This window comes from Alligator mississippiensis, chromosome 3, assembly GCF_030867095.1.
Source record: "Alligator mississippiensis isolate rAllMis1 chromosome 3, rAllMis1, whole genome shotgun sequence".
NCBI lineage: Eukaryota > Metazoa > Chordata > Crocodylia > Alligatoridae > Alligator > Alligator mississippiensis.
Genome location: NC_081826.1, coordinates 190,943,435 through 190,970,927, shown reverse-complemented (window position 1 = coordinate 190,970,927; position 27,493 = coordinate 190,943,435). Strand labels below are relative to the sequence as shown.

Sequence of the window (27,493 nt, the reverse complement as noted above, 5' to 3'; positions counted from 1 at the left end):
CCGTGGTTAGCAGGCGAAGCAGATTCTGCTGATTCTTTTCCATCCAAGGCGTGGACTTTCGGGATTTGTCATGAATCTGTTGCTGTAATTTAGTGAGGAGTGCCAGATCACTAGGTCCAATATAATGTCGTTACCAATTTAAATGACCCAAAAGCTGTTGAAAATGCCTCTTAGTGACAGGGTGGAATGTTTTTAGCGGATCGATGTAGGACCCTCATGCGAAACTCCGTGGCGGATGGAACCAGTGTATCGAGTGCCAAGGAACGTAATGTCATCTACAGGATGTAGGCTTGACTTTTTCTCGTTGATGGTCCATCCCTCACTTTGATGGTGAGCAACTAGTTGGTTTACTACACTGGCAACTACAGAGCTATCGCGACCCATGATGGCAATATCATCAACAAAACTCCAAATTTTTAATTCCTTTTCTGGGGGAAGAGAGTGCAAGGCTCGAAAATTCTTCAGGGTGTTATTCATGGCACCAGTGGCTAATGATGGAGCATTACGATATCCTTGCAGACAAACTGTCCACCTGTACATGATGCCATCAATACACATATTCAGTATTCCCTCCGGGTCAGTTATTGGGATAGAAAAGAACATTTTTCAGATCTAATGTAACTCCGACCCATGGACTTTGCTGGAACTGTGCCATCTCAAACATACACTGTGGCAAAGTAGACGGATTAGGTTGTTGAAGTACTTGGCATCTTTTATTGACTTCTCGATAGTCCATGACCAACCGAGCTTCATTAGGCTTCCCAGGTTTTGCCACTCCCCAACCTGATGATAGATAGGTGCTGGCTGTTACGGTCTTAATACAGCCTCGTCGCTCGAGTCGCTGCAGAAGGTTAGTAAGGGACTGTTTCAGAGAATCCTTAGTTGGGATTGGCCGATATCGCCAGGTGGAAGTGTCACAAAGCGTTGGTCGATGCCAGTCCTGCTCTGGGATAATTACAGGTAATGCCTGTAGCACTTGTTCCCTGAGGTCAAGCGTCTTTATCCCCGGGATTCCTAAAATGTTGATGCCCCCTAGAACAGCTTCTAGGGGATATCGGTGGTCCTGAACCCAAAACTTGACCTTCGTTGTAACAGTGATAGCATTAAGCCCTTGTACTTTGATCGTCTTGGTGGTCTTTTGATGAGGTATCATCGAGGTAATCACATTGGTCTGAGCTCCAGTGTCAAGAAGGAAGGATACCTGTTGTTTGTCATCCGGATCGGTAGGGTTGTAAACAGTGAGTTCAACATATGGTCAAGAATCAGTAGGATCAGGTATGAGTTGAGGAAGGCCGCCGGTGGAGCCGACGGCCATTACTCGTTTTTTGACGGATCCTCAAAATTAAATCCCATTGCTTCAGCCATACTGGTCTGGGCCTTGTCTCCCAAAAGTCTCAATTGAGCCTTTGTTAGTCCGGAGTGAGCAAGAAGAAATCCGAACATAGTCCTTTCCTTCAGTGTTCTTTCCTTTGAGGTTCTTTCTTTTGGGGTCCTTGGAGGTGATCCCCATGACTCTTGTCGAGGGGTATACCCTGGACGCCTAGGCCTCAATGTTGCAGCCAGGTACACTGAAGGTCGATCCCTTGTGTCATTAGAAGCTTCCTCACCTTGCTTCATAAATGCCTGCAATCATGGGAGATGGCCTAAAAGACTTCCCACTGGTTGTCCTGCTATTGGGTTCAAGAAAAGTCGAAGTGTAACAGCATTCGCTCCTCCGTACACCTCCACGCAGGCATCTATAGCTTCCAAGGGCGTTGGAATTGCCCCGGGGTCCGATAGGTGACGACGAGCCCATCTCTCTTTACGCTGGACTGCTGTTAGTCCCATTGGATTTGTTCTTGGGCTCCATGAGAGATACGACACTCCAACTATAGCCAGGAGAAGTTGTTCTGCTGTAGCCTTCTTCGGGCAACCCTCGTGCCAAGTGTGAAATTTGTGGGTTACCTATCCTACCACAAGCGCCGGGAGTGGGATGGGCCAGTGGGCACTGTCCGTGACCACATTCAAATCAGTAGCGTGCCCTCCGCTCCACGCTGCTTGTCGTGTCAGGGCACTCGCTTCTTCTTTATCCAGAGTGTCGGATCCAAATTCCACTATCAGTCTTCCTAACCATATGGCCAAGGTTTCTTCCGGCCTTATTTTAGAGTCTTTGCAAAGCTCTTGAATCTCTGGTCTGGTGCGTGTACAAGAGATAGTGGTGGTACGTGTAGCACCATCTTCATCCTCAACATGCTTCGTCACAGCTATCGGGTAAGCTGCGGCAGAGAGAGGGTTAAATTCTGCGTCTGGGAGCATTGGGTACATCCCTCCTCCCATTGCCCCCTCCCTGTGGTAAAGAGGCGTGGTTGCAGGGAATGACGTCACCTCAGGGGGTGGAGTCACCAAGGGAATCCCCGCTGGGTCTTCCATAACTCCGCCCCTCCTTTCCGGGTTCCCTGGGTAGCTCCAGCTTCTTTCGGCGCCATTTTCTGCTAACAGCACCATGCGGCCGGCACTGTTAACAAATGCTGCTCCGGAGCCCTTTGCTGTCCGCTCCAGCGACTCTTTACCCGCAGTATACATCTGAGCCTCCAGATTTGCGTATTCCCTCAATAGGCCCGTTACTGCACGGAACAGCACATTCATCATCTTTCCCTTTTTCCATTTAATTAGACCCCACTTCGGCTTGTGACGGCCCTTAGTTTCTAAATCCTCCCGCAGCTGAACGAGGAGCTCATGGCCCCACAACTCAGGCACCAAATCCGGACAGTTGAACCAGTCCACAGGGGTGGGTTCCCCCCCCTCCTTTAAATATCAGGTGCATTAGGCGAACTCCTGAGCAGGGGTCAGCTTTTCTGCCTTCCGCGCTTTCACCCTGGCTAGGGATATTGTTGATGTTTCTTCCGGGGGCCGATAGTAAACCCGGTCGCTCCACATTATGCATCCGAACTCCCCTAGGGATAGCTTTGTTCTCCACTCTTTCACCATGGCTTCTTCTCTTTTTACGGAGAAGTAACCATCAATACTTCTTTCCTCCCCTTCTACCGCCTGGTGGTAAGCGATATGCGCCCATAGATCGTTAGCATTCTCTACGTGGCGGTTCCCGGTGCGCCAGGGGCAGCACCCAATTAAGTTCTTCTCCATCACCGTGCCCTTTGATCCCATCAGCATGTGCCGCGGTGATCCCGATCCCATCCTCGTCGCCATGTCTCGGCCGGGCTGAACCGACTCGAGGTGATTCAGAATCTACCCGTTCGTCAGGGCGGGCTGGTGAATAGAGAGGCTGACAAGCTTAATGGTTGCAAAAAACTTTACTTACGTCGCGGGTGGCTGCGACGGAAACGGTTCGGTCGTCTGGACAACAATGTGAGTTGCTCCAGCTGGTGAGGCCAATGCCAGTAAACTCGTCCGTAATTCAAGCCGGCGGGAAAAGGGTACGTCTGGGACTGCGTTCGGCGACGGGAAGAAGGATCGATAGGTGATCAGTCTATCGATCAGCTAGCCGCAAGTCGGCTCTCTAAGAGGCACTCTGCAGCGTGCTCAAAGTTCTTCGACTTGGGCGGAAGTCGCGCTAATTTTTAAACAGCCAGCAAGCCAATTACCGGCCGCCACGTGTGAATAATTTAACACTAGCCAATTGCGGGGCACGAATTTGCATCCGAATGGCGGGAACTCTTTGCACCGTGCACCTCTGTGCTGCAAAGAGAAAATGCATCCTGCAAAGGCAGCTGCAAAAGTGGCAGGAACTCCCTCCTGCATGTGGGTTCTTTATACAACAAAAACCCTCGCTGTGCAAGAGGCTCTCGTGTGTCAAGAAAATTCCATAGTGCCGAGGCACCAAACTCATTGGGTTATGACAATTAGTATTATGGTACCATTCTAATTTTATAATATTGTTCTAGATATTAGATCAGAAAAAAATGCTGGTTGTAATTTTTAAATAGATCTTGGTGCACTATATTCTATTTGCTAAGAAATAAAACATTCTTTTCATACTTTTTACTGTAATTTTTTTAAGCTAAACTGTTTTAAAAAGGCATGGGTAAAAGTAATACCCAATACTACAAATGAAGGTGGCTGTACTTACTATATGTTAAATAGCATGACCAGCCAGATACCACCTGACCAGGAATCTTGAAAGTATGGGTAAGATAGATGAAGACAGATGAAGTCAAGAAAGTTATTTCTACCATCACATCCAGAACATAGATAAAGACAAATTTCACCAAGAAACAAATACTTTAAGTTAATTAGTGTTTGGAACATCCACGGAGGGTGAATGGAAATGATGTTAGTGTGGGCTAGACCAATTGCAAATTGTTTCTTTATTACATATGAAAAAACAGAAAGGACTCGCCATATTTTCTGGCATACCATACACCCTCACATAAAACACGTCCCTTGTTTCTGGAAAGCAGAATTTAGTGGGGTGAATAATTTCCCAGATTCATGGCTGATTGCATGGCATAAAGTCTTTCTGGTAACACAGAGTGTCCAGGAAGTGTGGCATCTTAGGGAATTGCATGCATGAGGCAGCAGGAGCTTCCTAATGTAGCAGGACATCAGCAAAGTTAGCTCCAGACCCTTACAAGGGCAGTGCAAGATGTAGCTCTATACTGTAATAGTTCTTTGGCCGCAGAGCAGTTCCCTGCCCAGCTGTACACTCTGCCAGTGCTGCGGGGGCTGGTATCCATGGAAACCATGGGCCTGTGCTGTCACAGTGCCTTCATTACTGGGGTCTCCATAGAAATTGGCTGCAGCGACGTGAGCAAGGGCTACTAAGATATGGAGTCCAAATGCCAGCCAGACCAGCCGTTTTGCCCACCCCAGGCCTAGCAAAATGGGGTTCTAAGACACTAAAAGCTGTAATATAACTATTTAGTTGTTTTGGTCCTACCTGTAAACATGACATTACACTCTGATTTTCATATGAATCTATCAAGTGCTTTGAGTTTAAAGATAGCACACCATACGAGATTACTCATTCAATATAACTGTTTGTGACCCTGTTCTGTAGTGGTTCTAAGATGCCTTCATTAACTTTCTGTGTTCCATGGATTCTTTGATTTCAGGAATATCACACATTAATTTGGGGGTGTCAGGTCAGTTATATCAAAGGACTATATCTATTTTAAATTTTTGCTATATCCAATCTATCCAAAGTAGTCTTTTTCAAATATATCCAAATCTCTACATTTTTTTTTGCCAGTTTGACCACTTGTGGTTATTTCCTCCAAGTGAAGGTAGATACGCTGCTGCCTGTCTGTCTTGGGATCTTTCAGAGGATGGAGTTGCTTTAAATTGTTGATAGATTCCAGAAGAGCCCTACCAACCTTGCTACTAAGTGAAACCTTCTAATCAATGCAGATCCCAAGGAACCTGACTGCATCAGGTCCTAGCCAGTACAACCCAACTTTCTGACTGTTCCTTCCCAGATGCTGCCAAAAGGAAAGTTAATTCTATTCTGGAGATTAACCCATTATTTTGTAAGCACCATGCTTATATTACAATATAGTAGTAAAAATGAACATCAGGATATTTCAAATTTAAAATTCTATCAAATTTCATCAGTTTGGGAAAAAATTAACTTCCCCCCAAGTCAAGGTAATAAATCTCAGGGGAGTTGCATTATAGCTTACTTTTACTGTTAGCATTTGCAACCTCATAATTGTCTTTAGGAAGGTATATACTACACTGAAACCAAATTAATTTGTTTCAATTCTAGTTCAATTAGACTTGAAATTTTAAGGATCACAAAACAAGAACAGAATCTGCTAATAAACACCATACTTTCTCACATATAGACACCATCTTTCTAATCTTGTGCAAGATGCATAACTTACTATCTGCAACTCTCTAGCTTGGGGGTTAGCAACCTATGGGCTGTGGGCTGGATCCAGTCCAAAGAACCACTGGAACTGGCCTAAGGAGCTGGGGCTTTGCCTGCAATAAAGCTAGGAGCTTTCCCATTCTACAACCCACCTGGGAGACAGAGAAAAGCAGCAGTGGCTCAATTCTAGTGCTGCCTTGCTGGATCATTCTGGCCTGCTGCTGGTAAACACTACCATCTACTGCTCCAGTAAACACACACACCTCCAAATATGCAACAACACTATACTGGAGAATCTCATAAAAAATCTGAGAAAACCTTTTTCACCTAACCTCCTCCAAAAGGGATCAACTTACACAACTTACTTAGGCTACTAAACTAGAAGATATAAACCTGGAGATATTGTCACAAGCAGCACATACAAACCTTCTAACAAAAAAAAAAAAAGCCTGATGACAGGCATCCAACATCAGATGAACAACTGGAATCAATTATCACAACCAGAACCATCTCACAGCCAGAATACCAGCAACACAGGAGAAAATCAATACAGCACCCAGAGCACCTAAATTATTAATTTATCGCAACCCTCCCTGTTCTGAAAGATCTGTACTCTCTAATGGTCTGATAAACTTCTGCTTGGAGAAACAACCTGACAAGATACTAATATGTGGAGAATCAGATGAATTCTTCTGCAAAGTTTGCCTGAAAGACTACTTCTACAAAACCAAGACAAAAACACCCTTGACCACATTCCCATCACAACAGTGAAATTCTTAACAAAAGCCAGGATCACCATGACCTCTCTCCTTCAGAGCAAAAAGCCATGCAGCCCCTCAGATCCAAAAACAAAATAGAACTTAAACCAGCAGAAAAAAGGTGGCGCTACAGCCATCCTAAACCATCAAGTAGTCTAAAGTCAACTCTCTCTTTATGAGACTAATTATCATAAAGAATTTGGGAAGGATACAATATCAGTATTCATCCTTGAACTGGAAAACATTATCTAATCGTTTCCATACCAGCTTCAAAAATAAAAAAATACTGCTCTCACTAATCCCCCACCCTCCTACCCCAGGCATATTGTATATGCTCCTGAAAATTCACAAACAAGATAACTCTGGCAGACTCATCATATCCAACTGCAGCACCCTCACTGAAGAACTACCAGGATTCATGAAAACATCCTGAAACCATTTGTCACTCAAACAGCAAATTTTCTACAATTCAAAAGGCTTCCCCAACAAGATCCAAAACAACCACCTCCCTAATAAGGCCAGAACTGCAGCTGGAGATGTCGCCAGCCTATATACTAATATTCCATAAAATGAAGACATAGCTGCCTGCCTGAAATACCTACAAGGACATAAACTACACTAATATTTAGAACCACAAAACACTGCACAAATCATCCTCACCCACACCAACTTCACTGTCAACAACCTGTCAGCTCTGTGTTCCTGAGGGAGCCCTGAAACCCAGCTTGCTGGACTTACAAAGGACTTTTTCTATCCCCCACCCACACACACACCTCATCTAACCAGAACTAAGCAAAAGAAAAATGTAATAAGCATCTCAGGCCATACATTCCCCAGTCCCAGTATAGGAGGCCTATTTAAACTTGATTGACTAAAACTTGGTTGCTGGGTTAGGGAATGCTGAGGAAAGAGACTGAGTCAGAGGGGGTATGGACAACATTTGAACAATGGTTAAGGGTTCATCACAACATCCAGGCCGTTGGAGCCCTGACCACAAATGCTGTCATACTTTTCCCAGGATGACTGGTGGAAGTCCTCCCCACAAAGTTTACGAACACCCCAAGTAATCAATCTCCTTAAACATGTTAAAAGACTATAGTAGAATCTGAAAGTTATGCTAAGCTAAGCCTTATTTATAACAGGTAAAATACAAAACACTGATGCTGATTTCACAGTGCAAGCATAGCTAGGCCATCTGAGAAGAAACAATGTGCTATCCCTTCCAGTATACCTTCTATATTCATAACCACTTCAAGCTGGCTTCTAGGTGTCTGGTTACTCCTTAAAACGTTATGTTTTTCCTGGTTGTTAATCAGTTTCTTAAGATGTTCCAAACCAGATAACCTCTTGTCACTGAAAAAGGTAATTTGTTTACATTGAAACTGTTTATATAACAGGATTTTCCCTGTCAATTATGGCTTGGTACCCTCTTGATTTACACAATTAAAAGAATGCTTTGAAGAGGCTGGACTAAGGGTATAAGAAAGCTGTAAAGCAGCAAACAGTGTGCTTCAAGAGGGAGAAATCTCTCTGACACCATCCACTGTTGTTCTCGAGAAGCTGGGATAAACAGATTGTCTCTTTCCATCACCTGTTTAACCTTCAGTGATTGTGCTAGGAACTCTGCCTGTCAACAAAATACCCAAGTGCCTTGGAACGGTGAGATCCCAGCTCTCGCTCTCTTTCTCCTTCTCTCTCTCTTTTTCTCTCTAGACATCGCTTTCTGAACCTAAATTTTATTAGTTAAGCTTGAGCTAGGTTCCTCCAATTACTCAACTGAACCAGGGTAATATTGTAATTGTTTTTGTTTGTTTTTCCTTGCATGGCTATTATCCATATACTTAGCAATAAGTAACTTTTATAGTCAAACTGGTGGTAACTGCGTGTATTTTTCCTTCTCCACCTCCCCTTCCCCACTTGCTCTGCAGCAATGCTTCTATTACCTAAGCCAAAGATCCCTGTGAAGCCCAAAAATACTGTGGGGTCCACTCATCAAGAGGCTACCACTACTAGGACAGTTAGGGCAAAAGATTGGGACGTGCTGAGTTTGAGACACATAAGGGGATCAGTTTGTATAGCTTGATTGACCCAGTTTGACTCAGACGTGCCCTAATGAGCTGAATGCTGGCCCATGAGGGTGTCAGCTGGATACCCAGCCTGATTCAGAGCTATTCTGTTCACTTGTGTGCTTGTGTCTGACTGCATTTTATTGTTACCTTAATGAACTGATTCCTGGCATATGAGGGTGTCAGCCTGTATATGATCAACCCAGCGGGGTCAGGCATGTCACGTTAGTGTGTGACTGAAAGGGTGGCTGGAGGAACCCAGCCCCATTGAAACTGAGTCCTGCAAGATAACTCCATTGGGGTGACGACTTGCAGAACGGAGAGATACAACTCCATATAGAAACACAAGTAACACAAGCAGCACATTGATAGAATTACAAAGACCCTAGAAATGTATCCCTAATAAATAAGCACACCTCAAAATGATGGACAAATCTGGTAACAAACCAACACTTCCCTCAACCCATGTGCACACATGGTTTCTCTTCATGGTTGGAGGAAGAATTCTTAGAGAACTGTAACACCAAACCTCTACTATACCTGCATTACATAGGTGATATTTTTATCATCTGGACTGAACATCAGACTCACTTACTGATTTCCCCCACAGATTCAACCACCACCACACTTTAATCAAATTCTCTCTTGATACTCCTACATAAGCATCAACTTTCTAGATGTCCATACCTTGGATGGCCCCATACACAAATTACTATACACAAAAAACACACTATACACAAAAAACACACAGACCACTGTGGTTAAATCCACAAAATCCACAATTATACCAGCACATTTGCTCTGAGAATATTTGCCAACCTGAAAACTTCCTTTCAAGGACACACCAGAAGAGAAACAGATAGTATCTTTGAAAGAGCCATACAAATACCCTGCAGCATCCTACTACAATGCGAAAAAACCTCCACTGATTGCACATCCTTTGTTGTCACCTAAATTTCCACATTTAAACCAGAGAAGGATCATTAGACAATTACAACCTATACTCAAAAGGTGCAAACCTTAAGAGAAATATTCATAGAACCCCCACTCCTTGCTTTAAAATAATATTCTAAGCTCATCCAACTCATCATTCAGAAGTGAACTCCACATTGAGCAACAGGTATCAAATGCGAAACACCCCTGGCTTAACAATAAATGCAAAACCTGTCAATTCATCTTTACTCCCATAGCAATCAATATGTCTTACAAAAAACCATCAGAATCCACAGCTCCTACATATGTCTATCCCAAAATGTAATATACTTCATCCAGTGCACCAAATGGCCTTGTTGAAACTACGTGGGTGAACCTAGACAAAAACTACACACCAGAATGAATAATCACAAAGAAAAGATAAAAGTCAGAGACTCACAATCACCAGTAGAACACTTTTCACAGAACCACCACTCCCTTTCTGACCTCACAATCCTCATGCTCCAGGAAAATGTCCAAAACCCTTCAAAAGATGGGCCTGAGAACAAAAATTCAGTAGCTTACTGGACACTAAGAATCAGTGACTCAACACAGACATTGACTTTATGGTTCATTATAATCTACGTGATCTCCAATAATTTCTCTGCATTCCACAGGTGATAATGACCCTTTTGGATGGTCCTGCTCTTTCACTTATCAGGTTATCCTTTGTATTGCATTTGTCTCATCTGTTACCTAAATTACAATGTCCCTTTTATCCTATTTTTAGCACATATGCAGTTTTACACAGGCCTTTGTTTTATCTGGTACTTAGCTCAACCTGTGTTTGCTTCTTTTTTTTCAGACCTGAGTAAGGGTACTTGGTTCCTAAATGCTAGCCTAAATCCCTCCCATCTGTACTGCTTATCTAAAAAAATATATTAGCCACCCAAAATCTTATTGGTTCCTAGATTTCATACATATGGACTCTTGTATAAGGAAGCTGGGGATTTTGTAAACCTTTATTTGTAAATTCTCACAGTATGCAAATTAAACAAAAATACATTTTACGTTCAACACATGATACCTTGTCCATGTGTGCAAGGTAGAAACATCTGTGCTTACAAGTGAGGTTTGTTAACTGGTAGATATAGATGTAGTAACTCCCAGTTAAGCTGATGGGAGCTTTTATATGCATTGTGACAATGGTAGATTCACCCCAAGTGCGAGAAACTCAATAAAACAACATTATTTAATATAGGTTCTACTTCCACACTGTACCTCTGTTTCTGCTGCATGGGTTGTTGTCTCATAGCCATATATTGCATGTCCTCTTGTAGCCGATTAAGAGGAGAGTCTGGCTTGACACGAATCCCATAGTAATGATATTTGGAGTTCCCCCTTGTAAAAGAACAAAACACCAGAGAAACAAAAGATAACACAACACAACTGGTTTGCCTGTCATGCTAGAGTTTCCCTTATTTTAAGTGTTAAAATGTTTAAAGTTTTATAATGATAATGTTTCATATTTAAGTTTTACAATTTATTTAAATTGGGAAATTATATATAGGAATTGGGCCTGGTTCCCCTCCTCTTCATTTTTTACGCTGGTGCAACTCCAGTGGTTACAGAAGATCAATTACCTCCCCCCTGCTTTATTCCAATGGAAAGTCAGGTGCACCAAGCCCGATAAGCATGTTTTCAGTCAACTTATATGCAGATATAGTAACCCATATTATCCATATCCAAGAGATTTTGGAGCATCAAAATATCAGGTAATAATATTTGTATTGCTATGAATCTGTAATGGATATGTCAAAATTATCAAAAACTTCAGTAAAAGGAAAAAAAGTAATGGCATGCTGTAACAATCCTGTGCAGCATAACATTAACAGACTAAGCCAATAGACAAACTTTTTTTAACATTTTAGTAATACTTTCTTTCAGTTTGCCTACAGATCAATGATTCATATTGTCTTGTAGAATCTAGGACTTCATTGTTTAACACAAACCTGGTTCCCAGTCTCCTGGTCCGTAGCCCCATAAAAATTGACCTTATAAGTTTTCCAAAGGAGGCAGCATTAACTGGGTCCAACTTGTGCTCCTGACAATGTCGTAAGTAATGGTTGTAAAGGGTACTCCTGGGGAGACTCACTCCTTCTGCTGTTTCATAGTTGTCTAAGAGCCACTGGAGCTATTTTAAATAGGAAACAGGGAACAACAGTAAATTCAGTATAATCCTACAAAGTTATTTTATATTACTGTTAACATAATGATACAGAACAAACACTTAAATTTTGAAACTACTCTTAAAGGCATAAGTAATGGTTACTTTTTTCTGGAAGTGAATACAGTTGTCTTTGAAGGTGTTAGATATGCTATTAAGATTTTTACATTTCTCAGAAGTATAAGAAAATAGTAGAACTCATAACACTTGTGACCTCAGGTAGTATCCACTAAAGTATTGGAGATCCCAGTACTATATATTTATCTTCTATATAATGATACAGTTTGAAAACCATTTGTTAGTTCTACAGGAAATTCAAATAATCATAAAAGCAATTCACAAAAATTGTAGAAAAGAAACTGCTTGTCTGGACTGATGAAGAGGCATTTAATTTATCTATATTACTGGACTGTTGTATTGAAAAAAAGTTATTTCTCTTTCCCAGATTTTCTGATTGCTTATAATACTTAATTAAACATGGTTCAGACTTTTTTTTCCTCCCACCCACAAATAAAGCAGCAAAAAAAACCAACCCAACAACAAATGTGAGGCAAGAGCAATCAAGGTGGTACTGAAATGAACCAGAACAACTGTAAAGTATTATGGCCCCAGTCTGGTTGTTAATGAAGCCAAAATATATTTTACCTTTGCTTTCTGGAAGACAGCAAAATAAAGTGTTGTGGAAAGTGTTTCTCTTTATGCATCATTTAATTTAGAATTTTGGTGGTTAACATTGGAAACAGGTGGGAAAAATTGCATTAACAGATATATAAGTGGCCCAATGTATAGGCTTACATGATGTCTAATACAAAGTTCCCAAACAGGACAGAAAACAAGCAAACAAAAAACATTTTAATAATGTCAATTGCCTGTTTCAGTTTTACTTTTGTCTTGCTGCCAGTTTTTTCACTCTATCATTCTTCTATTCAGTTAAACAATAATATTTATATACAATGGTCATACTTAAGTTGTATGAAATTTTGTGGCTTCAGTTTTCTTGGATTTCTGATAACCTTTCAGTTGGCTTTCTTTATCAAGGTATGCACCCTCTTGATTTTTCCTTTGATTTCAGTTTGAATGAGCCTGAATATTCAAACAGAAAAAGCAACTGAAATCGCCATGTTTCACCTGTTTTGATGTTAAAGTCATGTCAGAGTGAGCGCCTAAATCTGCTACATTCACAGGCCTTATAAAAAACTTAGGCTCAATTTTAAGTTTCCAGGAATGTTTAATATGGTTTCAAGCCATCACAACAAAGATGAACTAAATTGTGACAACTGTGCAATAAATTTTAGCAAGCACCACCCTTTCCTAAAATATATATTCTAAAACAACAGCAAAAAAATAACTTATGGTAAATAGGAATACTAATGAAAAGTACTGATACAAACCATTTTCTCTGCTAACTCTGCAAAAATTTCCACTAATGTTCAACATAACTCACTATTTAGGCACATCTCTTAAACGTTTTGATGTGTAAAAATGTAATTCAGTATTCCTAAAATAGGACTTTTTGGACTCGCTGCTATCATGCAGTTTCTCTCAAATTGTCACTTACTAAAATTGAAGTAGAATTAAAGTACTCAAATTACAACTCTGTTTTACCTATTGTTATATGCAGTTTCTCCAAGTTTGACCATAAAAACAATTGATTTTACACCTTTTAGAACCATCTTTATATTTACTTTTCATATGGAGAACAGAATAGAAAACCTCATTGCAATTGTTAACTTCATTAAGGTTCTAAAACTTGAACTGAGATGTCATCTATTCTTTTAACTTGTAAGTGAATATGGATGCCAAGTAAAGTAAAACATCAAGAGTGCAGATGTCCGTGTCTGAGGTACCTAAATGGTTCCAAGATGGGAGGAAAAAAAACACCTGCACTTTTAGACAGTTTTGCATTTAAGAGGGAATATAGTAAAACAGAGGAGTGTATCATTTTTATTTTAGTTGGTAGGTATAAAAGCACTATTTAAAAAAAATTCTGAGTCCTAATGTTACTGAATGTTGTTTATCATTTTTTATGAAAAAACACCACTGGAAACTTTAACCTTTACATTTGTATATTAAAAATACTGTTTATTACACTAATGAACTAATGTAAGCATATCTGAGGCTAGAAACAAAGATAATTATATCTTTCAACCTTTGAATTTAATCTATGTTAATCAAGATAGATTAAGAAAGGTGAACTATTTTCATTTTTCCCAAAGGGAAACACTGATTGGCAAACAAACAACAACAACAAAAAGTATTTTCCAATTAGTTTCTAAATCTAACATTTGGAATATCTTTGCAGAAGCCTAACGATGCGGATGGGTGCCCAGGGCTGCTGGCACACACAAGGCAGCTGACAAATGCTTTTGTACCATGTAACTGCAGAAGCAGCTGTTTTTTTCCATCTCCCACTTGCCCACCCAAGTTGGTACCTGGGGAAGCTGCCTTGGTCACCCCCCTCACACTCGCAAAATTACACCACTGCCTTTTTTTTCTCAACTGGATTAGAATCTACTAGCATTTATTTTAAGTGTACTTCACTAATGATCTGCAATTTTGACAGAAGTTATTTCAACCATAAGTTACATTAACCAATGTTGGCAGAGCACAATCCAAGATAAGTATAAAGCAAGGTTTTTTGCTCTAGGATGGGGATATTTCAGCGGCAAAAAGACATCAAGTCATTATTTGCTAGATTACAGGCTGGAAAGAAGAATGCCCATGGCTGTCTACCATTTTAAAAGAAAACTTATCTACAAACATTACATGACTATAGTAAACAACTTATTCAAAACATATTTCGCTATACAGAATGAGAGTTCTAGAGCTGCTGTGTTCAGGCTTTTAATTGTAGCTTCTTGACTTTAAAGTATAAATAATGTGTAAGGATGGATAAGTATGAAGTGTTTACATAGTAAAAACTGCCAAACTGACCCTGGCTTCACTAGAACTCCAATACTTATGCACCATTAGATTATAAATTAATTAGTTGTCAACTCATGTAAAAAGGAAAAGAAAAAAAATTAGAGTCGACATTAAAAGTTAATAAAAAAACCCAAACATTAATTTAGGCAACAGAACTCCAGAAAATCTAACAGATGCTACAGAAAGCCAAATTATTAAGCTAATATTTTTGAGGGATAAGGTTGGATGAACACAATATTTATGATGTGAAAGGTAATACTGTACTAATGAAACGTACAGCATTTCAGGCCTGATCCAAAGCCTACTGAAATTAATGGGTGTCTCTCCATTTAGTTAAATAATAGTGGATCACTGGAAAACAAAATGAAGGGTACCTTGAGAAAGGGAGAAAGAACAAACTTGCATTAAATTTCCTGTAGTTCATACTTGAGTCAGAAGTCAGTGTATCAGCATAGGATTAAAAATAGGTAAACCATCAAATAAATTTGACCACTGCTTTATCTGCTTCTTAATTGGTTGACCTGGGCTGTAAAGATTGCCATGATACAGTAACATGCTTCTGTTCCAAAATCAAAACACATCCCTATAATTATTACATATTGGTCTTTAAAACTGATAAAGAAAAAACAACAAGAAAATCAGTGACATGTTGTGTAGTAAGCATGTGCAAATATTGTAAGTTGAAAATTTTTGTAAACTGTGCTTATAATGTACATAGTAGAATAAGGTATTCAAGATAAAGTGGCCTTATCACTTTTTTTTTGATTTGTTGTCAAGGACTCCGTGATTCCGTATGGGATGCGAAACAAAATAGCAGCGCTCTCTATTTCCATTTTTAATGTACACCCTGATCCTTTGCCAAAGTTCTCTCTTACCATGGCATCTAATTAACCTTGATAATGCAATTTCTAGGCTGTCTCTTCAGAACAACATTTTGTAAAACCAGAACACAGTCTTTTTATCACATGTATATTTCATCACATTATTCAACCTCTCACTATACAACTGGAGCAGTTTCTAAGGTTGGTTCTCTTCCAGGAAGTTTTAGAATCCCCACATGCCTCTTTATATCAAGAGAAGAAACTTTCACATGATGCTGTTGGTTTTAGCTTCAAATTATGGGAGTCTTTCAGAAGAAAATATGTAATGGATTTGATTTCTAAGTTATTGTTTTTAGCACCATAAAAATCAATAGATATTACAAACAAACTGTCTACAAAAATTAGATAATGTTTTTCATTTTCTGTTTTTTTGGTAGAAAGATACAAAAATAATCATATCATCGATATAGCTTAGTTAAGTCTGAGTTGTGAATCTGTGTGTGTGTGTGTACCAAGCAAAAATATAATTATGTTAGAAGCATGTCTATAAGCTGAAAAAAATACATTTCAGGAAAGAGAGGTTCTGACAATTTATTTTCTAATTTCCTCTGTACAAAAGGTATTAAATAACTTTACTATTATATTTGGATTTATTTATACATATATCTAAATACACACACAGAGACAAACAACCACCTTAGGCAAAAAAAGTTCTCTTATCAGAAATGCTTTACTGTAGGAGTTGTTAAGTATGAATAAAGCAAGGAGGCAAAAAGAGGAAGATATATCCTGCTTTCATAGCAATAGCTTGTTTTCATTTTTTTCAGCCCCAAAAGGCACCATCTTAAGACATTTACTAAAAATATTTAACATCACCTTACAGAACTTCAGCATTTTTGTCTTCTTATAATGAACCAATTTTTCAAGATAAAGTAATAAGATACTTTAAAACAATTGAAAAGATATTATTTATTCATGTCAGCCCCTTTACCCCTTCTCCAACCCCCTTGCAAAATTATTAGTGTGTACAAATTCATCTTTATAGTTAACTGTATTTATTTTAAATATCAAACCTATAATAATTAAGAATTTGATAATGATTATTTTAACATTAAAGTATAACTTGTGCAATACAGAAATACATTAACCCTTGGTACACAGTACAGAACCTACAAAACAGAGGAAATTCTACAATGTGTTGTAACAACACTTCACCTATGTTAATAGCCATGGGAGATGCTGAATAAGATAACAAGAAACTTAGAAGAGAAGATTAAGAGGCAAAGAAAAAAGTAATAAAACAAAACAAGCATTTGGAAGCAGGCTAAGCATGCAGAACAGGCAAGAGATTAGTTTACATGAAGAAGAGGCAACTTACATGGCTGTTGAGAAGAGAACTTCTGTGAGTAGACAGACCATCAGACTTTTGCAGTGTCTCAATCGCCATTTCAATCTGATAATAGATGTCATTAAAAAAAGGGCTCAAGATAAGATAGTAAAAAGGCTGATCAGAGAAACTTTGATAGATTGTTTAAAGTTCAATAGAAATTTATAGTTCGCTCCTGGCTACTGACTAAAATTTGTTTAGATCCTGAAGTGCCTATGAAAGGAAAACGCAAATTACTTCAGCTGGCATTTTGTTCGCATATTTACTGCAGGACCATAACTTATAAAGTCCAATTCATCTTCCTCCCCATGCAGGAAATAAGCACAAGATTTATTTCTGAGCTATACTGCAAATATTTAAAAAAATCTAAATATCTGGTATCTTTAAAAATGATAATGATAAAAAACAGGATTCCTGGTGGACAAGAATTTCAGTACTAATCCCCCCTCCCTGCCCTGCCCAAAGATAGGGAAAAAACCCCATGCATATTTTGGACACACAGATGTGAATCTGAGGCAAAATTTCTCCTTTTTCTTCACACTTAAGAGTTATATCCTACTCCACTGAACTCAAATGGGAATTTTGCCACTAGCTCAAACAGAGGCAGTAGTTCACTTGTGGACCCTTTCATAAAAGCTAGCATAGATAGACGGAGTGCAGGATCTAGTCCTGAGTAAACACTTTAATTTGTTCAGAATAATTTTGTCATTTTAACATGAAAATTACTATATATCCTTAGTTAAATATACAGCAGGACTATTCCCAATGCAAATAGGTAAAGAGCACACACCCACACACCTTTCCTTTTTTCAATTAAGGTTTCATGTTAACACAATTTTTGATTAATTCTGTAGTGACAGTAGTGTAGGCAATAAAATTACAATGTCACTGTAGCTTGGCAATGCTATGATAGTGAAAAGGCAAAGTTCTTTGAGTAGATGATATATCTTTTATTAGACCAACTGAGTAGTTGGGGAAAAAGTTCTCAGCAAGCTTTCGGGCGCAGTCACCTTACGTCAGGAACAGGGAATCTATGCTGGTCTGAGACTCCAAGGAATGAGAGAAGCTAAAAGTGTGGAGGGATGTCAGTGAAAATATAAATATGTAGGCATAGGGAGTCTCAGCGGAAACTCCCTATGCCTGATGAAGGGTGACTGTGCCTGAAAGCTTGCTAAGAGCTTTTTTCCAACTACTCAGTTGGTCTAATAAAAGATATCACATCTACCCAAAGAACCTTGGCCTGCTTATGTCCTTAGCCCAACGCAGCTACAACCAAAACCCAGCATCATAGTAAAAAAGCACTGGGAATGAGAGGGGCACTGGAATGTATACTAGACTAAAAGGTATTTTCTTATTTTAAAGTTAAGAAAGAGGACAGTAATCTTGTTTGCTCATAATGAAGTACATGACTCACATTTAACCATGTAATGGAAAATACAAAAAAGTGGTATTAAGTTTACCATAACTTTAGAGACTTTTTAATGAGCTCTCCTACGCTGCTTTATTATAGTATTATCCAAAGATTTTTTGCAGTCCAATTTAAAAGCATAAGACAAGTTCAATCAATATATAGTATTGAACTGAAAAACGATTTCAGATTTAATTTATTAGTCTTTACTAGCACATACAGAAAATTTACTATGTCCTATTTACTTGAACCCAAGAGTAATGATACTTTGTTATTAACAAATACAGTATTTTCCTTTAACTTTACTATAGCATTTGTCTTTTCCCAGTTAACCTGATTTTGGAAATAAGAAATCTTTTTATTATATTATTGAAAATAATTTCTGATTATTATATAAAAATATAATCTAACATGACAAAAATACAAGACAAGAGGGGATCATTATAATCATCTAGCCTGACCTCCTATAATGCAGACCACAGAATTTCAGCCTGTAATTACTTAATCAACTACATGACTTCTCATTGGGTGGGTCTCTAAAGACCTCTAGATTTGAGTTAAAGATGTCTAGTGATGAGGAATTAACTACATTTTAGGTAAGTTGTTTCAACAGTTAATTATCCTCAATTTAAACATTTCTACCTTATTTCCAGTTTGAATTTGTTCAGCTAGAACTTTCAGCTGCTGGTTTCTGCCAAGTCCTCATATTGTTGCTTATAGACATGATCAAGTAATTTCTTAATCACCTACTGGTTATATACCAAACATGCTAAGTTCCAGTCTCTCACTGCAAGGCAGATTTCCCAGATGTTGAACCATCCTTATAACTCCTTTCTGAACACTTTCCAATGTTTTCAGTACTCAGAGAGTCTCAAAATACCATAGTTATAAACTGCTAAACTTTCTATCGGTTTAGGTCCTTAATCTAAAGCTGCAAGCTGTCCAGTGTAGGCAAATTCCCACGTATATGTGGAACCCCAATTGCTTCAGTAGGAAACGTTTCGTGTGTAGCAGCTTGCAGGATTGGAACTTAAGCTCAAATCAAAACCAAAGCTTTTCACTCTGATTCTGGAGAAAACCTGAGCGTTAGCTTAAGTACATCCATATTAAAAGGAGGGCTTAAGGGCATTTATACATGTGGTGCGGGGGAGGAGGGAGGCTTTAATTAGAGCAGCTCCGAGAGCTGCTCTAATTAAAGCGCCCGGAGTGTCACGTATATCAGTATCCTTGTGCTGAAAAATGGAGGTGGGGCGCTTTAACTAAAGCTCAAATGACCCCTCCTCCCCCGCACTCCTGAAGCACATGGATAACTGCCCATACTTAAGCCCTCTTTTTAATATGGATGTACTTAAGCTAATGCTCAGGTTTTCTCCAGAATCTGAGTGAAAACCACTGGTTCTGACTTGGGCTTAAGGTCCAATCCTGCATGCTGCTACACATTAACAGTTTCCCACCGAAGCAACTGGGGTTCCACATACACATGGGGATTGGCCTACAGTGGACAGCTTGCATGTGACGCCGGAGTATGGTAATTACCACACTCCAGCGGAACTGATTAATCGAGTCTGCTCTGATGCACTGTAATTATAGCATGTTGGAGCAGCCTCACTGCACGTGTACAGGCAATATACACTTAAAATTAAATAAGAGACAGCTGTTTTCCTAAATAATGGCCTTGGATATATTTGGAAAAGTACTTGATTTTATTTTAAAACATTTGTAAATTGTACATTGCACATGCAGCAAAGAATAAACATTATTCCTTACATTTTAATAATACTGTGTTAAAGAATTCTAGACACAGCAGAGAATGTTTGCATCGGGAGTGCCAAATGATAAGGCAAAGTATATATAACCATATATTTGAATGTATAATCACATTTCTTCTCTTTTCTCATAAAAATACTAATTTAATGTAAAAAAAACCCTCACTAAGTAATTAAAACATTTTGATTGATAATTTAAATATATAATAGTCTTGAAATTTAAAGGCATGGTTTCCACAGCAACCATAATCCAATGAGCAATGATATCTTATCACAGTGTACATAATCAGTATACGCAGTAATATGTGAGGACAGAGAAAAGGATGATAGTTTTATGGGAACTATGATTTTAGATTTCTCAATTAGTATGCATAATTTGTGTCTTTAAAATATTAGCTTATTTCAGGTAGCATAATTGTTACTAGCTAATGAGGTTACAATCAACTACAGTTGATAAAATATGACATATCATGCAATATTTGAATCTTAGAACTTTAAAGCTTTATACGATTTACTGATTTTAAAAGCAATAACACTTGAAGTTATCGTTTATGTGTTATTGCTCTTCTCACATTTCTGGCTGGATAATAAATTGCATACTAAATTATTAGATGTTTTCTCAGTATGTATTCAGCAAAAATACTTAAATATCCCAAATACATTTTAAGAGGTTGGCCCAGGAAGAGCTGATAGAAGAAAAATATTGAGCATTCTTGATGTATAAAAATAACTACAATGTATATTTCTGATGATTCAAGATGATAACAGAGAGAGCAAAAAGGATGACAATGAACTCCTCGGAATTTCTGATTTATAAAGACTCCTATGAATCTGAGCAGAAAAACATGAGAAATGGCATACAGGTCCATCTAGCTCATTATCCTGTACCTCATAATGACAGCTAATAGATGTTAAGTGGCAGCTATTTATGCAGGTCCTAATCAGACTGATCTGTCCACTGCCCCTCTTCCCCTACAGCTTCAAATATTCAGAGGCCCACAAAGGACGAATCTGGAGGGTACAGCTGTCCTATGAACTTTAACACCCACTAATGGACTTATCAGGCATACATATATATAATCCTTTTTAAAATCTGGTTAAACTGTCAGCTTCTACATCCTCCCTTTTATTATCTTTACCTGCTTGTTGACTTAACCCAGGGGTGGGCAACATATGGCCTACAAGCCGCATCCAGCCTGCCACGTGATCAGATCCGGCCCACAGGGGGTGCCTGCCAACTGATTGGATCTGGCCTGTGGCTGCCCTCACAGCGCTCTGCAGGAGGCCGAGCCCCACCTGGGTCAGCCCACCCTGTGCTACTGCTCATGCCCACCGACCCCAGTCCAGGTCAGTGTGCACATCTTATTGGTGGGGCTGCTCCTGGCATGGCTGTAGCTGCCTGGAAGCTGCTCAGCTCCCCTCACCTCCAGCAGTGGATTATCCTTCTGCTCCTGCCCCTGCTCTGCTGCTCCAGGCAGGGAGGAGGTTTCAACTGGGCAGCTCCTGCCCAACCATGTGGGGCTTCAACTCCAGCTGCCAGCTGCCTTCCATCCACTCTGCCCACCTGGCATGAGCAGTTGAGTGAATAGAAGGCAGCTGGGAGTTAGAACAGGAGCCCCACATGATGGGGCAGGAGACACTTACCTGGAGCTTTCTCCCCACTTGGAGTGGCACAGCAGGAGCAGCCACTGGAGGCATGGGAAGCTCAGCAGCTACAGGGCAACTGCAGCTGCACTGGAAGCAGCCTTCCCCACCCCCTCATCCAGTAAGCTGTGTGTGCTGGCCAGGGCTAGGCTGGCAGGTGTGGATGGGAGCCTGGTATGGACTGCCCTTGGCAGGGCTTGGCCTCATGTGGAGTGCTGCAGGGGCAGCTGCAGACCACAGTGCCTGGGCAAGCTCTGCTGCACAAACCCTCTACACCCCCTTCTCCCTCCCCTCACCCTTGGCTGGCTCCAGGGACCTAGTGCCCAGACAATCACCCCCCACACATGCATCCTCCTGATACCCCACACACAATCCCCCATGCATCCACCCCCAACAGGGCAGGGGCATGAAGGGAGTGGAACATGGCTCTGCCCTGGACACTGGACCCACATTGTCACTACCCAGTGATCCCACGAAGCAAACCTGGCCTTGCCTGCCCATCCCTTGGCTTCTGAACAGCACTCTCCCCCCACCTGTGGCCCCATCCCACATAGGAAGTTTTGGTGATTTATTGCTGCAGGGTGGGGGCGAGCGTATGCTGACCTGGTCCACAACAACTCATCAAAACACCCTACATGGCCCCCAGGGCCAAATAATTACCCACCCCTACCTTAAACCCTTTCACTGCTAGGAGGGCAGGCTGCTTTTAGGAGATATCTCAAGGTACAACTCATGTGCTGCCATATGCCCTATCCCTAGCTATCTTCATTGGTCCCTCTCATTTGCAAATCACTTTATTGTCATGTTTTCAAAATTTTGCCTACTTAAGCTCTAAACCATATGACATGCAAAATATCTACAAAGTGCTTATCTGAGGGTCCCCAGTTGGAAGAACGTTCTTTAAAATTTATTCCTTATATTTTTTCATATTCTTTCTTCGAGGTTCCAGCCCTCATCAGCCATCCTCTTCTGTTCCCTAGCAGAACAGAAATGCTCAGTAATATTTGTGAATATTACTGAGCACGGCCAACAGGCCATCTAAACAACCTGTAAACAGAGTTCCTTCTTCAAAAAAAACATGGCTGAGGCTGCTTAGCAAACCGTAAGAAACAAAATCAGTGTGTTTCCATTGCATAGTCAAGAGTAAATAAAAGTGATCAAATAACAGTTATACTTTGCATTCACACAGTTCCTTCCACAGAAGTAGCTCAAAGCACTTTACATACTGGCAGAATCTATAAGTATGATAGAACAAGGATATCAATAAGCAAGTACAACTTATAACAGCGTTTCTCAACCTGTGGCGTCACATGTTCCCCCCAAGCCCTGTAATGTATTGCCTGTGGCCCCCCGCCCCCCACCCTGTGCCCCATAGACATGCCTGCAGGTAGCTGTGGGAGCTGTTCTCCATGCTGTCTGGCTGCCACGAGTATGTGTGCATGCGCACATGGTGCCGCTTGCCTGATTGCTCTCCTCCTGCTTCCCCCAGCCCCAAGCAGCCTCTTGTAGGCTGGAACTCTGCCAGCCTGCAAGGAGAAACCTGCAATTTCCCACGTTTGTCTCCTTGAAAGGAGAAGGCATTTTTAAAGTTTGTTTGCTCATGCAAGAATATACGAAAGGTCATGAGCAAACAAACTTTAAAAATGGCTTCCCCTTTCAAGGAGACAAACGTAGGAAACTGGAGGGGGGGGAGCGGGGTGCCCTCACCTTCTCCCACCACCAGTGGCTCACTGTGGCCCACACTATCTTCCACCTCACCCCACCCCCTTTCCAGGGTAGAGCCGCGACCTAAGATGAGTGGTGGTGGCCAGACCATGATGGTGGGGTAGAGTCACAGCTCAATGCATGCGCAGTTGGTGGTGGGAGGAGGGCAGCACAGCATCCCCCATCCATTTCTCCTCATGCTAATGGCGGTGCAGCTAGCATGAGGTGTCCCAGCAGAAGTGGTGGCAGCTGCCTCACTCTGCCCTCCCAAACTGGGTCCCACTTGCTGGGGCACAGAGGCAGCTTCTCCCTGTGCCAATCTAGCCAGGCTGCAGTCCAATGCCTGCTGTGGGCTCACAAATCTGGGGGCAGGGAATGTGCCCCAAACATATCCTCCCCTCACCACACTGCCCCACACCCACCCACCCTCTGCCTCACACACTGAGGGCTGGGGTCTGGAGGCAGCAGTTTGGGAGTGAGGGGCACCAGCAGGGCTTCAAGACTTGGGGGATGTTGACTGGGAGTGAAAGGCACTGGCAGAGCCATGGGGCTGTGGGTTGGGAGTGGGGAGCACTGGTAGGGCCAGAGGGATGTTTTCTACTTAAACTATTTACTGGATTGGGACTGGCTATCAATATTTAAAAATGGATCCTGGTACAAAAAAGGTTGAGAACCACTGACTTATAAGTCCAACTTACTCGTACACCAAGAGTTTTAGAAAACAAGTCAAACTAACACTTGAATATTTACTATATTGAATCGATAAACTAAAAGCTTATCTACACAGGGAACTGAGCACATGTCAAGATGTGAATTTACAGAACTCTGCTTATTCTGCATTAACTCCCCAGGAGAGCACTTCCAGTCCACTCAAAAGTGTCTTTGTGGAAGTCAAATTACTTCACTTTAAAGTGAAGTAAGCTACCCTGTACTTAGTATACTCTAAAAGTATTTACACTTCAGTTAGTGCTAAGTACCGGGGTTTTTTCAGTTTACTGGGCACATGTACATGAGATGCTACTATGCAGTTGTTACTAAGCATTTATTTAGTATTTGTATTAGCAAGCATTAAATAAATGCTCAATAATCAGAGTTATTGTGCAATGGCACTGGCAAATGTCTTTTAGGTGATGCTGCTGCATAATAGCTAAATAATACTGTACAGTAGTGTATTAGCTCTATTTGTGCTGCGACACGCTACTGCACAGTATTTTTCAGCTACTGCAAAGTCAACGTCTTGTGTAGACACACCCACTGTTTACTAACTTCCCTGTGTTTTCCAAACTCTAACAGTGCAAAAAGAGGTCTTTTAGTTTGTTTCATAAATTGACCAAATCATGATAACATGGTTACAACCAATACTTAAGGCCTCCAAGGCCTGATTCCTAACATCAGATACTTCCACAGAACACAATTCTTAAAATGATAAGGAATTAATTCACAATAATGAGTACAGCCCATGGTGCTAATGACAATTCCTTCAATCTGGGTTTATTGGTATACAATTTTTTGGCCTCAGAATAGTAACTGCTCTTACCATCAACCCGGAACAACACCTGCACACCTCACTACAGTAACCAATTTAATTAGATGATAGTGCAGGGCTTTGAAAAATGCTAATTATACTGTTATAATGTAAAACACAGTTGCATTAATTTTGGTGACTTCCATTCTTATCTCAGAACTGGGCAGATAAAGCAAAGTGGAACCATTCTTTTAATAAATGATTCCACTAGGATCAGTTGGCAGACAAGTTGGCTCAAGATCAAAGATGCTTGGAAATGAAGCAACAATGAACATCTAAAGACAGAGAAAGTCCAGATGCACAAGGTCCCTGTGGCGGCGAAGCGCCCCCACAGGCGAGCGAGGGGGAGCAAAGGGAACCCACAGACCCCAGACCCCGAGAGCAAGCCCCCAGAAGGGCATACGCACCGTCAGAGGGGCAGCGGGAGGAAGAGCCGCATCCGCGCGAGCCGCCATTACGCCGGCTCTGGCAACAGCTGTTCCCCGCGTGGCGAACAGCTGAGCCAATCCCAGTGGCCGGAGCGGCCACGGCGGGAGGATTTAAGAACGCCGGCAGAACAGGGAACGCGCGGGAGCCAGGGAGAGAGAGCACGGGTGTGCTGCCCATGCCGCAGGCTCTCGCACGGGGCAGCGAGGACCCCATCTGCGGGTCTCAAACAGGCAGTGTAGGCAGGAGCGGGAAGCCTGCCGCCGGCAGCCAAGTGAGAGGCAGCCAGAGAGTGCGCGCCGAGGCACTCTCTCAGCGGCCTGAAGCGACAAACGCACAGGAGGCAGGGGAGCGCCCTGCGGACGGGAGGAGAGGGGAGACAGCGGAGGCCCCGGGAGGGGGCTGGCACCAGGGGAAGCACCCACCAGCTCCCCCTGGTGCGGAGGAGTATTACCTTTAAGGAAGGAGGAAGGAGAAACCCCTCTTAGCAGGAGGGAGGACGACCGGAACCGGTCAGGGGCCATCATACTGGGCCTGACAACATCTGGACAACATCGCCCAGCGGTTGGCGTGTGGACGGGGTGTAGGGGAGGCGGAGCCCCGTGGATCACCGCGTCCCGTAACCGTGAGTAACACCGTCTATCGGGAGGTCCCACCCAGGATAAAGATCTCCACTGGAGACCCCTCTGAACGTAACCGATTACATCCAAGTCGTGGCAGGCGAGTTGAGGGGAGGGGCCACACCCCAATAGGCCAGGCGGAGCAAGGCACGGGCTCCACAGTGGTGCATTGGCCGGGAACGACATCATTTTTCGGACGGTGGTAAAGGGACAGTGTCCCGACCCGGGACCCGATAGCGATGCAGCAGCCAGCCCTCGCGCCCACGGAGCTGCTTACGCAGGCTATCCAGGCGATAGGGCAGGTGCTGGCAGTGCAGCAACAACAGGGCGCACACCAGCAGGAGTGGATACAGCGAAATGCTGCTTTATTTAAAATGCCCTGGATGACTAGGGAAGATGACCCAGAAGCCTATATCGAGGCATTCGAAAGGACCGCCATCCAGACAGGGTTAGACCGCGGTTAGTGGGGCCACCACCTGGGGGCGCTGGTGATAGATCAGGCCCAAGCGGCCTACCGAGCGCTATCGAGGGAAGAAGCTCGTGATTACGAGACAGTGAAAGCGGCAATCCTCTACAGGGTCGAGATTTCACCTGAAAGCCATCGCCAGGCCTTTAGAGCCCGAAAGTCAAAGGAGGCCAGGCGACCCCGGGGGTTGTTGCAAGCGTTAAGCGACTCGCTTAGCAAATGGCTGCCACCCGGCAAGTTCAACCGGGCGGGCGTGATGGACCAGATCCTGCTAGAACAATTCCTATGGGATTTGGAAGAGGATGCCCGGAGGTGGGTACGCAGACACCAGCCGCAAACTAGCAAGGAGGCACTTCGCTTGGCAGAGGCATTTGCGAATTCAGAAAGGGAACGGGGATACGGACAAGGCCCCCGAGCCACGAAAGAGGGACCCACAAGTGAAGGGGAAAGGTGAACGGTCGCCAAACGAGGGCCACCGAAAGGGGTGGTGTGTTACCGCTGTGGGCAAACTGGACACATCTCCCGTGAATGTGGGGAAGGCCTGAGCGAACTGAGTCGCACCCCTACAGGATATCCACCCTCCCGGGATAGAGGCAAAGAGGCAGAGAGAGGGGAACCCATGGATTGCAGTTTCGGGTCGGCAACCCAGAACGAGGGATGGAACCGGCCCGTAGTAACCGCATGGGTTGGAGACAGGATGGTTAAGGCCACATTGGACACGGGGTGTTCCCATTCCCTACTTTGGGCAGACCTTGCTCCGCAGAGGGAACGGAAGAGTGAGGGGCCCCTGACGATGACCTGCATACTAGGGGGAGAAATGTGGTTCCAAACGTGCTATGTCCCGCTGAGGGTAATGGAATTTAGCGGAGAGCTCCAAGTGGGAATTGCCCCGACCCTGGCATGTGAGATGATAATAGGCCGAGAATGGGGCCCATTCTATACCGTCCTTGAGCGAGTAAGGGCTACGCAGGAGGCGAGGAACCGGATCAAGAGGGGCGACGGATGGGCCGGCGAGGGCCCAGCCCGTTG

General features: G+C 42.2%; 1 protein-coding gene across 3 annotated transcripts in view; it reads right to left on the bottom strand.

Annotated features, from left to right (window-relative positions):
* The window catches only part of RFX3 (regulatory factor X3), a 283,524-nt gene that overhangs the window by 60,994 nt on the left and 195,037 nt on the right, over positions 1-27,493 (bottom strand). For 2 of the 3 annotated variants that reach the window (XM_019478106.2, XM_059724759.1), the window contains 3 exons: positions 16,897-16,971; positions 11,558-11,739; positions 10,827-10,946 (listed from right to left, as the gene is read on the bottom strand). In XM_019478106.2, coding sequence (XP_019333651.1) covers positions 10,827-10,946; positions 11,558-11,739; positions 16,897-16,971 — 377 coding nt within the window. The remainder of the gene's footprint in view (positions 1-10,826; positions 10,947-11,557; positions 11,740-16,896; positions 16,972-27,493) is intronic. The other variant, XM_059724760.1, reaches the window with a different exon arrangement.